We start from the raw sequence: 13,548 nt of genomic DNA on the forward strand, positions 1-13,548 counted from the left end.
TATAAATGTCCTGCTTTTAAAACACTCTAATGCAACAAGATTAATTATACTATAAAGAATTAAACTAAAAACGTTGTAAGTAATCATTTAATAAATTTCAAATTAGCGAAGTTATTTTTATTGAAAAAAATTATTGTACAAATATGTATATAGTAGGTAACTATAAAGCATCAATTTATGCTCACTTAGGATACAGAAAAATTCATTGTATTAAATCAAATTGTTCATACCTTAATATTGATAACGTCATGGATACATACCCTCAGTAAAACATAAATAAACTAACAAAACTAAGTAATCACTTAACTAAGTTAAACAAACTTTTTTCGATTTTAAACGGGTAACACTTTTGTCGGACTTCTGGCTTTTCATTATCTACAGGGTTGCTAAACGTTTTTGGCAAGTTTTCTCCAGATTTGAAAATTTCCTCAAAGTTTTTAAAAGTACACATTTGGGGTCTACTTTTAGATTAAAGTTAAGTTCAAGGTAAAACACTGAGTTAAATAGTACTAAACATTAAAAAAGATACTGTATAGCTGCTTTAAGTGTGTTTTTAACAGAAAAATTATTATGACAAAAAAAATATTGATATGTTAGATTTCTTGTGTTAATCGAAATTTATATACTTTTGATGTAAAAACTGTTTAAAATTCCAGATTTTTCCAGGTTTTTTTTTTTAACTTCTTTAAATCCAGGTTTTTCCAAGTTTTCAAGCCTAAATTGTCAAATCCAAGTTTTTCCAGGATTCCAGGTTTTTGGCAACCCTGTATCTACATTATTAGAACATAAAACTTAATAAATTTCAAGTGTTGTATAAAAATTGTTCCCAATAAATATTTAACTTTGACTTAAAATCATAGTTTCTTACAAAGTGTCTTTTTAAGGGTTACATGACAATTCAAATTCCTGTAAAAACGTTCAAGAGGAAACATCTCAAAAAATAATTTATATATGAAAAAAAAAGTTCTTGATAGTCTACTTAGTAAGATTAAGATAATTAAATAAATAAAATCATAAAAGGAGATAATTCTTAATAACTCAAAACTATTAGAATTAGAAATGTCAGAACATGAATCACCCCTTTTTGAGCAGAACAGAAAATATTTAAAAATTTAAAATTTAGATTTTTGTTAATTGATATTTTACGTTTGTATGTTTTAAGTTTTTCATTTAAAAGATATATAAAGTTTAATAGATCACAGAAAAAAAAATTACAAATTCATAGTTTAATAGAAATACAATCATGTATACATTTTATAAATGTTTGTAAATAGTATAAAAAAATTTAAGTAGTTAAAAGTTTATTTAGTACACAAAGTTTTAACCCAGTAGTTTAAAAACAACGAATATTTAATTAATTTTTCTAGAAAAAATAAAGAACATTTTATTAGTAAATTTATATAACACTTTATAGATGGACACTATTCTTAAGTATATAGTAAATTTACTATAAAACTACCAAAAATAAACATTTAAAAATAAAACTATGAAGGAATAGCTTTGTCAACGACTCTGCGCAAGTCGGGCACCCAGTGTGAAGTAACAGCTGGTTGTTCGGCGAGCCATTCATCTTCCCACTTTCCTGATGCGGGAACCATGTCACCAATGATGGAAGCTGGCGCAAAATCGGGATCAACAGGGAGCTTGCCTGCCGCCAACCTGGCTTCTAATTGAATGAGCGCTTCACGTCGCTTCCAATACTTGAGGCTTGAACTAAAAATTGAAGCTAATTGATAGTTTAAGGTTTGCGACAAAAGGCTGTATAATAAGGATTAGTGATGTAAATATATGTTAAAAATAGTGGTGGTAAGCATTTAAATTGTTTAATTTAGATTAGGGGTGGGCAACGTACGGCCCGCGGGCCGGATCCGGCCCGCAGAGTGAAAAAGGCCGGCCCCCAAACCTTTTTCAAATTTAAATGGAATCCGGCCCGCGGACAAAATTGATCCGGCCCCCGAGTAGATGATCCGGCCCGCTAAGCATTTTTCAAAATTTGTATGAAATCTGGCCAGCCAATGTAAATATTACAAAACTTGTACAAAACCTTTTTAGAATTATTTTCATAAAACTAAAGTGTAAAACTTTGACCCTGAAAAAGTTTGTAAAATTGGGTTTTTATTTTTGTGGTGATAAAAAAACTCTTTTGTTAAAGTATCTTTTTCTGTTTTTAATCAGTTGAAGTAATCCTTTCTCAAATTATCCAAAAACAGTTGTTTGCTGAATTAATTTTGATGATCTTACCTACCATAATGACTTTCATAAAAAATGGACGTGTTAAAAATTGCTCTCTTTCCCAGATGTGTAGATAGTTTTTTTTATACTTGTTTAGAAAAGTAGAAAATAATCTTTTTAAACATTGACAATTATTTTAATTCAAACTGCTCAACATTAAATTTTAGTAAAGTCTTTCAAGTTAAGACTACAATTTTCACTCTTTTCTGCTATTGATTTTTGTATTAATTTTTTTTGATTAATTATATGGTTAAGTTTAGTAGTAACCAATTGATGACAATAGTTTCACTTGATAATCAGTTTGGTCGTCGTTTTGCAGACTTTAAACAACTAATAGAAGAATTTGATATTTTATCATCATAGTTGACGTTTGACACCGAAAATGCACTTAGTAATATACAGTTAGAACTGTTAAACTTTAATGTGACAGTACACTAAAAGAAAAGTTCTAAATTTAAAAATTTGACAGATTTTATGCCCTAGTTAACAAGTCAAAGTTTGTTAATTTAAAAAAGATGGCAATGAAGTTACTTGTTCCTTTTGGGTCTACATATATTTGCGAACAAACATTCTCAACCATGTATATAAAGAAAACTAAACTGCGTTCAAACCTTACTAATACCAATCTACAGTCATTACTGAGAATATCTACTTCAAATATACTTCCAGATTTCAAACAATTTGTTAAAAACTTTGATGATCCACAAATGTCTTATTGACTTATTTTTAGTGTAATTATTCATGCTAAACTCTTTAATCTTTATATTTAAAATAAAATATGACAGTTTGTATGTCATTTTTTCGTTCAGTAATATTTTTATTAGTGAAATTGATCTTAATCTAAGAGTTTATTAAATTAATATGGTTATCATGTTTAAATATAAACTAATCTCTGTTTTATTTTAGTATGTCGTTATTTTTTGTTTGTACTTTTATAAAAGTATTTTAAATGAACTGTTTGATAATATAGTATTTAAAGTACATAACTTAGTTAAGTTTCATAAGTTGATCAATACTGTTTGATATTTTGAAAATAAAAATATTAAAATATTTAGCCAAATTAATTTCTTATCTAGGTTTAACTATTTTTTATTTATGTTGATATGAAAATTTAAATCTTACATATAATTTCCGTTGATTTTAGTAGATTTTTAGTTAGATTTTATGTTTGATTGAACGAGCCAAAGTTTCTCAACTTCAAAATATGACCATGAAACTAGTTGTTTTTTTCGAGACTTCATACATTTAAAAACAAACACTTTCGACCATAAACATCAACAAGGATAAGCTAATTTCAAACCTAATCAATATTCCAGTGAACTTGCAGATTTTCCCAAACCGTCACGCAAATAGATTTAAACAACTGTAATATATGATTAACCTTAAGTGTTTCATCGAGATGTTTTAATTTTTTTTTCGCTTTTATGGTAAATTATTTATTATATCAGAATTATTTGTTGTTTTGTATCTTTTACAGGTGCAAAAATATGTAATGAATCTTTATTGTTTTTTTAAATTAAAAGGTAGTAGTTTAATATTGTAATCTTAATTAACTTCTGAATAATATTATTAACGAAAACTCCAGCCAAGGATTACCAAAGTTAAATAATTTCGAATAGTTAACAATTATTTGATGTTTTAGCTTTAAATATAATGCGCGAGTAACTTTTATTAAGTAAATTATTGTTTTTATACGACAAACTAGTATTAATTTGGTCCAGAGTTATAAAAAATATAGAGTTATGAATATTTAATAAAAATCAATATAACTTACATACTGAAAAACCTTGGTAATTAATAAATTGATTCAAAATTCTGAAATACCCGATCAATAAGCATCCAGCAGGATCTAAATCTTTATCAAATTAGCTTCCATTCGGATCCGGATCTTTGTCTAAAATTAGTATTTAGCTGGATCAGGTTAATATTTTGAAATTAGGATCCGGATCTTTAAAAGGATCCAGCTGAATCCGGTAGATCACTAACTCGAAATGATCCGGCCCGCATAGGTCTAATTTTTTTTGAATCCGGCCCTTTAACTATTTACGTTGCCCACCCCTAATTTAGATGAACAAAATAAACTGGACAAGAAAAATGTGCATTATTTATGGATTATGACAGCAGATACTGGAGTTTAAGATTATTTTAAGTTAGTAACTTCTAATTTTTACCATTTATGTATTGCATTTATGATATGTTATTGGTTTGTTGAACTAATTAGACAGCATATAGTATACTTTTTATATACCTATATTTAAATAAATAGATCTTAAAATTTTGTAAATAAATAATGCAACCAAAACTTATATTTAACTTTAACAAAGAAACAGCTAAATTTTTTTAAAGTTATTCAAAAAAAAAAATTATCAAACCAATTGAATTTTAAATTTACAAATTATCAACCAATTTACAAATTTTTAATTAAAAAAACTGGTCGAAAATAACTTTTAACTTTGAATTTTTTTTTAACTATTTAAGTTTTTTTCATGAATATTATCTAAAAATTAAACATTTATAATGTTACATAAACTTTGAACTACCTAAATTTTTCCAATACACTTTTGGAAATTTTTCATTAAGCATATTTCAAAATTAAATAAAACTAATCTAAAACCAACTTTTCTTTGCCAAAATGTTGCTTAATAAAATTTAGTAAAAATAAAAATAGAATAAACAAAGATTTTTACATAAAATGAATTTAGTCAAAGGATACTATCAATAAGTATTAACCTCCAGTCTGGACCATAAAACAATATAGGGAATCCAACACCAATAATTATTGTGCACCAGATGAAATAATATGCCTTGTGAAACATTGCATCTTCATGGGGGCTGTTGTTTACAAATCCATGGCTCTCATGAAACTGCACGGTAAAACTAAGTTATTTATAGGTATTTAGTATAAGTCTAGGGTGTGTATTTGCGTTTCTTTAATATTCTAAACAATTAAGTTATACATTACCTTGGTGATAGTGGTGTTTATTCTCTTAAACAAGTAATCTGAGTGTTTTATGAAACTTATTTTATAAGTCAAAAATTTATTGAGCAGAACTTTAAACTACTTAAAATAAAACAACAATTTTTTTGCTTAACTTTAAGGCCATAGGAGGGTCCAACATTTTTTTTTTACAAATATTAACTATGGCTTTTATATGAAAGCTTTAAATACAACCTACAAGCCAGTTTTATAGAATTCAAATTTATCATTTAACTTTTGAGATATTTTATTTTTTGTAAAAAGTTTCCATTACAAACATATGGACCGCAAATTTTTCGGAGTCAATTTTCTTGGAAATTAAAGAATTCACTAAAAATCTATCTCCTCCTTTATTTTCCAAGCAATCTTCTTTAAATTTTAGGAAATGCTCCTTATATTAAAAGGAAAAAACGCTACTTTAGAATTTTAATAATGTAAAAAAATAAAAATTTTATCACAAAAATTAAAAAAAAAAGTGTTTATTTTTCAAAAAAAATAATTTTTACAATTTTTTTTTAATTCCAAAGTAACCTTTTTTTGTTATTGTATAAAGATTAGACTGTGAAAGTTTGAAGAAGATTGCTTGAAAAATGTAGGAGATAGATTTTAAATAAAGTAGTCTTTTTTCCCTGTTTTAGTTTTCCCTTTCCATAGGGAAACTATTATGCGGCCCGACTTTGACTAGTCATATCTCAAAAAATAATTTGAATTTTTTTAAACAATAAAATGCATCTACAAGCTTAGAAAAAACTCTTTAAAATAAGATAAACTTGTAAAAAACAACTATTTTCAGTCAAACTATACTGGATCCGGAAGACTTATAATTTGAAATCCTCAGGCCCACCAAGGACTTAATTTTTTTTGGATCCAACCTGCCCATTGAAAACGTTGCCCACCGATAGTTTATACTGACATTTACAAAAACAAGTATTTTTTTTAAATTTATTAAAATTTCCTTTAATTTTCAAAAAGTGGGTTAACAATTATTTTTTACCCATTTGTTAAAATATTTTCTATAATTTTTACTGATTTGTAAAATTCAATTTTTTTAGTCTTACTTTTACTCATTGTACAAGTTTATTTCTCAGAAATTTAATAAGATAGGTTGACTAATTTAAAAGATTAAGTTTATATTTATTTTGTCTTTTAAAATTTTCACTTTTTTTAGGCAATATTTATTATTTTAAAGAAAATACTTTTCTTAAATGAACATCCTAAAGAATTTTTTTCATAAAACTACAGTTATTTACAAAAAATATACTTTACTATGCTTTTTTGTATGAAAAAATAACAGAACTAGCTATTATTTAACTCATTATAAAGATTTAACTTCTTACTTATTAAAATAAATGTTTCTTATGTTGCTTGGTTTTTCAATTCTAACTTATGAAGTGTAACTGGTTAATTATTATTTTTAAAATTAATATTTTAATTAGAACTACTCAAAATATAAATCTAATCGTTTGTTAACAAAATATCCTAGCAAAACAAGTTCACTGGAATGTATAATAATAACAAATTATACAGTATCCTTCTTTTATTACACTGACATATGTTTCTGTGTGTTAAACGAGTCAACACACTTCAAGTGGGCTATGAAATCAAGAAAATACTATAAATAAATAAATGTACATATGTTAATGTGAGTTAATCCGTTAACACAGAAACATAAAAGAAGGATACTGTATAATTTGTTATTATTATTTTAATTAGATCCATAATTTATGATAAAACCATAACACTTTTGATTGTTAATGTAATACATAATATAGCAAATATCCATAAAAATCTATATGATGTTATATGTAATATTGCTAAATGAAATTAATACTTAGTCATTTTGATTAAAAGAATTATCTAATGCTTAAAAATTAAATAACACAGTTAAACAAAACTTAATATAACTAAATATTCTAAAACTTGTGAAATTACAGATTTATATTAATAAAATTTTACTTTATGTATTTCATATCTTAGTTTAAAACAAATTTATATTAATTAGTAACTTATATAAACTAGTTTAAACACTAAAATACTTCATTTATAAATAGATTATGTTTACAACTTGAGTTACAAAACGTTTACTTTTAGATTAAATTTACTTTGAACAAATTATGTGTGAACTACATTTTTTGGTCTGAAATTAAGTTATATGAAAAAAACAGTTACTAAACTTAAAACACCTTTAACAAAACTTTAGTTTTAAGAAAAAGAATATAACATTATTTAACAAACTTTATATAAAATATAATCAATAAAATATTAAGTGAACTGACTGAATTAACATACTTTGTGATCTTTGATCTTGAATTTTTCAACTTCTGCTTCATAAGCAGATTTAGATGCTACCTCACTTGAATTATATTTGATGAAATTAGTACTGATAAATCGTTTTTGGATTGTCAAAGTTCTTGATAACTCTTTTGGAAATCGTGATGCAATTTTTCGAAATATCATAATGATTTGTAAATTATTACTTATTATTTATTCATTCTGGAACAAATAAATGTTACTATGCAAATTGTTTACTTTAATTGATACAAAAAAAATCATTTTCTTAACTTCAACAATAGAACTTTATCTTTATAGAACTTACATATGTACACAAACATAATGGTATAAACTAAACACTTCATACTAAATTCAATATTCTTTTATATCTAATATTTTTTAATAAATAGTTTTCATATTAAAAATTTTTAAATGTTATATAACCTTTAATGTTTTTTTTGCAGTTTTAAATAATTTTACTTATAATTTTTATAAAATAACTTAATTAAAAATGCTATTTAAAATCCAGTTTAAAATAATTTGTACTTAGAAACATTTACCATACCATATTCATGCAGCTATATTTAGCTTGATTTATATATATTTTTTCTAATTTAACAGCTTGAAAAGTATAGCAAAAGTTAACTTGAAATTTATTCAAACTGTTATAACTACAATCTTTGGAATAACTATAAACAAGACTTTTAAAAAATTCACCAAAAGCAGTTATTTAAAAACAAAAGGTATTAGTCATTGTAGACTGTACTTACCTAATTAAAAATATGAGTTTTAAGCTCATTGTTTAAATGAAAGATATACTTTTTTTTAAATTTTGGTATAATTGATTTTTTTAAAGATAGTATTTTTTGCTCAATTAGTTTTTTGAAAAATGTGCTTTGCATCTAGTTAATTTAAGCCAATGTAAGGTTGTAAAAAAGAGAGTACTTTCTTCAAAATCTGCTGTTTAAGAACCATCATTGTAAAATATTTCTCGCACACTTTACAATTTCCACACTAAAGATTCAGCTCCTTTTTGGAACACCTCATGTACCAAATGTAAGTTAGAACTACTAATATTAAGGCCATAGGAAAATAAAATTTTATTTTTACAAGTTTATCTTATTTTGTAGTTTAATCTGAACTATTAAACATTTTCAACCACTTAATAAAACTCAAAATAATTTTTAAGATAAAAGCGATCAAAGTCATGACCTCAAAAGGTTCCTTATAGAGCAGAGGGAGCAAACCAAAAAAGTCTAAAAAAAAATTACTAAAATCACACACAAAATATCTATCTTTTCTTATATTTTAACCAATCTTCTTCAAACTTTTACAACAAGTCAATTATTAAAATTTAAATCTCTCAATGCTTGATTTTTTAAATTTGCAAAAAAAATCTGGATTGCCTAAGGTTTTTTGAAAAATTATTCCAGGTTTTTTAAAGAACAATATATTTGATTTATGTTTAGTGTAAATTAAATTTAAGGTAGAAAACTGTTTTCACGTTGAAAAGATTTTTTTCATGTAAATCAATTAAGTAATGAAAGGTGAATTAGTTACACAAAATCTATCATAAAGAAAAAAATTATCACTAAATTTTTTTTTAATAAAAACACTTATAAATAGCTTTACAGTACCTATTAAATTCCAGGTTGTTTAGTGATTTCTGTTTAAGATTTTGGACTTTTCTTTCTTTTTTTCAAAATTATAAAACTCAGGTTTTTTCAAGATTCTAGGTTTTTTGGCAACCCAGTTTATTGTTTTTTTATTTAAATTTTCATCTTTAATACTACTAAAATCCCATCGTTAAAAATATTTTAACTATAAAACGAATGTTTTCCTAAAAACTTAAGCTCTCTAGCTTAAAAAATTTAGGTGAAGATAGATTTTTAGATAATTTTTAAATTTCTTAGAAAATTGACAACAAAAAATTTGTAGTCAATAATACATTTGTATCAGAAACATTTCAAAATCTCAAAAGTTAATTTACATTTTACATTTTATATAAATTGGCTTGTATTTTTTACTTTTAAGCTTTTAGCTTTATTACTAATGTTAATTTTTGTAAAAAAAAATTTTGACCCCTTCTATATAGCCATATTTAGCTTTGGGTAAACTATTAATTATTACATTCTTTGCCTAAAAGGTTGAACAACGACCAGCTTACTAAGGGCTGTCATTGCCACTCTTTGAGTCAAAAAAACTATTCTGACCAAAAACTGTCATGAATTTTTGAAATCATTTAAAAAATATTTTGGTTTCTGGCACAATCACATCATTATTTCTAAAATAGTATTTCTTAAAGAGCTCGCTGCAATACTAAACAAAAATTAAATAAACATTTAATATCAATAAAAACATGCTTCATAAATAAAATTTATTGTACAACAAAAACAAAATATTGCAACAGGATCAACTAGATATGTCTTAATTTTTTTTTTCAAATCTTAAAACTATCCTGAAATTTTTTTTAATCATCTGGAGTTTAAAAATAAATTTATAATATCCTAAGATATTTGTAGATTTTTAAAAACTTTAAAAAATCATGAATTATCATGAGTGTCCTGAGTATTCCGAGTGTTTGGCAAACTTGTCAACCAAAAAAACAAATTCTCAGATTGCATATAGAAATTCAGAGGTTTACTAAAATTTCTTTGAACAGCTTTTTTCTGGTGCATAACTTACTAAAAATATATAACAGAATGCATTTCATTTTCTTTAAATTTATTTAAGTACTTTCAAGTAGGACTCGTCAGAAATTTTTTCCTACTGGATTGGAATGAATACAAATTGAAATAAAATTATACTGCAGTTTAAAGTTTTAAGATATAAAGTGACGTAATAATCAAATGTTAAAAATTAAATAAGTGCTAATGCTAAACAAATTTGGTATACTAATAAAACTCAGTAGAATTAAAACAATCCAAATAAAGAAGCAATAAAAATTTTAAATTAAAACTACGTTTAAAAATAAAGTTTAACAAGAAACAAATTACTTTAAAATTACTAATATAAGGATTTAAATCCTTATATTAGTAATTTTAAAGTAATTATAATATAGGGATTTACTAATATAAGGATTACTAATATAAGGATTTAAATCCTTATATAAGTAATTTTAAAGTAATTTGTTTCTTGTTAAACTTTATTTTTAAACATAGTTTTAATTTAAAATTTTTATTGCTTCTTTATTTGGATTGTTTTAATTCTACTGAGTTTTATTAGTATACCAAATTTGTTTAGCATTAGCACTTATTTAATTTTTAACATTTGATTATTACGTCATTTTATATCTTAAAACTTTAAACTGCAGTATAATTTTATTTCAATTTGTATTCATTCCAATCCAGTAGGAAACAACTTCTGACGAGTCCTACTTGAAAGTACTTAAATAAATTTGAAGAAAATGAAATGCATTCTGTTATATATTTTTACTAAATTTTCTATTGATATATCCTAACATTTTGCCAATAAGGCATTGATTTAAGTAGTATTGTTTATTAAACAACGAAAAAAAGCACTTTTATTTGGTCCTAGAACCTGGTGTACTAAAGAACCTTTTGGTTATTAAGTTTAATGTCAATGTCCAGGACATAAAAAAATTATTATTTTTAAAAAAATTTCAAGTATTTTCTAAAAACAAACTGCATAATAAATAAACTTCTTTAAGAACTTCAAATATTTTAACAGGATTGCTAATAGTTTTTGAAAAACTTCTTCCAGGTTTTCTGAACTCCTTCCTGCAGGGTTCCCACTAAAATTTCATAATATAAAATATTTATGATATAAAATAACTTATAGGGAAACTGTCAAAAAAAAATTATTTTAAACCCTACAAACATTTTTTAAGGTACATAAAGTAAAGTATGTCATTAACCATTTATAAGCACAGTCTTCATAAGAAATTTTCAAAAATTTGGGGGTTTTTGAGCTATAACTAAAATTAAATAAGCAAACTCTAAAAAATAAAAAAATATTCGCTCGGTGGCTCTACAGAGTCACAGTTTTGTACTGATATTGTAAAGATTTTGATTATTTGCAAATAATTAATTTTTCTAAAGGTGTTTTTCCTCATGGTTTCATTTTTTCTACAATGGCTTACAAATTTTAATTAGCAAGCAAAAAAGAATTACTTTCTAGGGATTTATAGGGATTTTTCAGATATTGCAAATTTATGGGGAATTATAGGGATGTGGGAACCATGTTCCTGGTTTTTAAATAATAGATTTTTTGGCCTTTTTTTAGCTTATAATAAAACTTAAGTTTAAAAAAATTTTTAAATAGCATATCAACATTAATATGATACTGTTAAGCTACTTAAATATGTTTTTAAATGAAAAAAGTTTCTTATAACAAACAATTTTTTTTTGGCATTTTGGCAATTTTGTTACTGTTTCATATACTGTTACGTCTACATGTAAAAACTCTTTAAAATTCCTGGTTTGTTGGAAGTTTTTCTATGAAATTCTAGGTTTTTATTTCAATTTCTCAAATTCCAGTTGTTTTTTTGTTTTTTTTGCCATAGTTTTTTTGAAATAAGTTTTTACTAGGTTAAATAAGCTTAAGACATGGAAATCCTGAAGAAAGTAATTTTGCTAAAAACTGACATTACAAAGTTGAAAGTTGACGCAATTGTAAATGCATTCAACTCCTCATTGTTAGGAGGAGCCGGAGTTGATGGATGCATCCACAGAGCTGCGGGTGCAGAATTGCTTGATGAATGTGAAACACTTGATGGTTGTGAGACAGGGAAATCAAAAAATTATAAGGGATACAATGTGCCTGCTAAGCACATTATCCACACTGTTGGCCCAAAGAGCAAGAAACATGAAAAAATCTCAAGTTGTTATACAAGGTGTTTGGAGCTTGTGAAGAAACACAAACTAAAGACTGTGGCGTTTTGCTGTATTTCTACTGAACTTTACGGTTATCCCAGTGACAAGGCTGCAAAGGTTGCATTTAGTACGGTTGTTGAATGGATTAAAAGTAACATGGATTTGGTGGATGAGGTGACTTTCTGCACTTTTCTAGAGAAAGATTTTGTCTTGTATGAAGATTTATTTGCAAGTTATGAAGATGAGATTTGTAGTGGTAAAAAAAAAGTGTCCTCTAACAACAAAAACTGAGTTATAAGATAAAAACTTTACTATTTCAGGTTTTTTTTTCCTTTAAAGCTACTGGAATTAGCAATGCTATAAGTATATAAAATTTCAAAGAAATTTTAGTGTAAAATAAGAAATACAATATAGTTTAATATATTTAATATACATTAATTAACATGTTAGTGGACATATTTATTTATTTACATTAAAACTTTAACATAAACTTCTTTGATTAAGAAAATATTTGCTTTATAGTTTTTTAAATAATGCTATGACATGTTTAATGTAAATTTTAGGTAATTTTTTTGAAAGTACTAAACGATTATTTAATTCTACTTTACTTGTTCTCTAAAAGGTCCTACTTGTGATGTAAACATTTACCTAACCACAAACATATTTATATTCTTAATTATTTTCCTAAATAATGCTATATAGTATTATGTTATACCCTTTATTTTCTTTCTATCCAGCAATATTAAAAACAAACCCTTTAAATTAAAATTTTTTGTTGAGAGTTTAACAGTTTTTGAGGTTTTTTTTTTTTGCTCAAGTGCTAATAAGTAGGAATAAAATTTCAAAATTCTGTTGAAAAAAAAATTTTCTAACTCAAGGATTCAAAGTTTTTTGACAACCTAATATTATATCTAATTAGAGCTAGCCACACAGCAAAAAAAAAAAGAAATTAACTGAAACGATGAATGTAAAACTAAACACAATGAAACAGACAAGTATTAGGTTACTGATTAGTCACTGATTTTTATAAACTATTAGAAGATTTTTTAATTTTTTTTAGGTTTTTTGATGTAAGTTTTCATATGAGTACATGTTTTTATTTTAATAAAAAACTAAACTTGGGGTAAAAACAAGGTTGCGACTCTTTAAAGCAAAAAAGCAAGCATGAATGAGCAAAAACTTGTTCAAGAAAACTTTACAAAATGAAAATCATTTGAGCCTAAATTTGAAACA

At 25.0% G+C, this 13,548-nt stretch overlaps 1 protein-coding gene and 1 pseudogene across 1 annotated transcript; one reads left to right on the forward strand and one right to left on the reverse strand.

The window, feature by feature from the left end:
- Positions 1-1,211: 1,211 nt before the first annotated feature.
- On the reverse strand, positions 1,212-7,698 carry LOC145834512 (uncharacterized). Its single transcript, XM_082941958.1, has 3 exons — positions 7,499-7,698; positions 4,963-5,096; positions 1,212-1,713 (listed from the first exon to the last, which is right to left on the reverse strand). The coding sequence occupies exons 1-3, from the start codon at positions 7,664-7,666 to the stop codon at positions 1,485-1,487; spliced, it is 531 nt and encodes a 176-aa protein (XP_082798084.1). The 5' UTR covers positions 7,667-7,698; the 3' UTR covers positions 1,212-1,484.
- Positions 7,699-10,025: 2,327 nt separating this feature from the next.
- Positions 10,026-12,606, forward strand: LOC145833368 (macro domain-containing protein PG1779 pseudogene; annotated as a pseudogene).
- Positions 12,607-13,548: the final 942 nt, after the last annotated feature.

The sequence above is a fragment of the Thalia democratica genome, chromosome 4 (assembly GCF_965202585.1).
Source record: "Thalia democratica chromosome 4, ktThaDemo2.hap1.1, whole genome shotgun sequence".
Lineage (NCBI taxonomy): Eukaryota > Metazoa > Chordata > Thaliacea > Salpida > Salpidae > Thalia > Thalia democratica.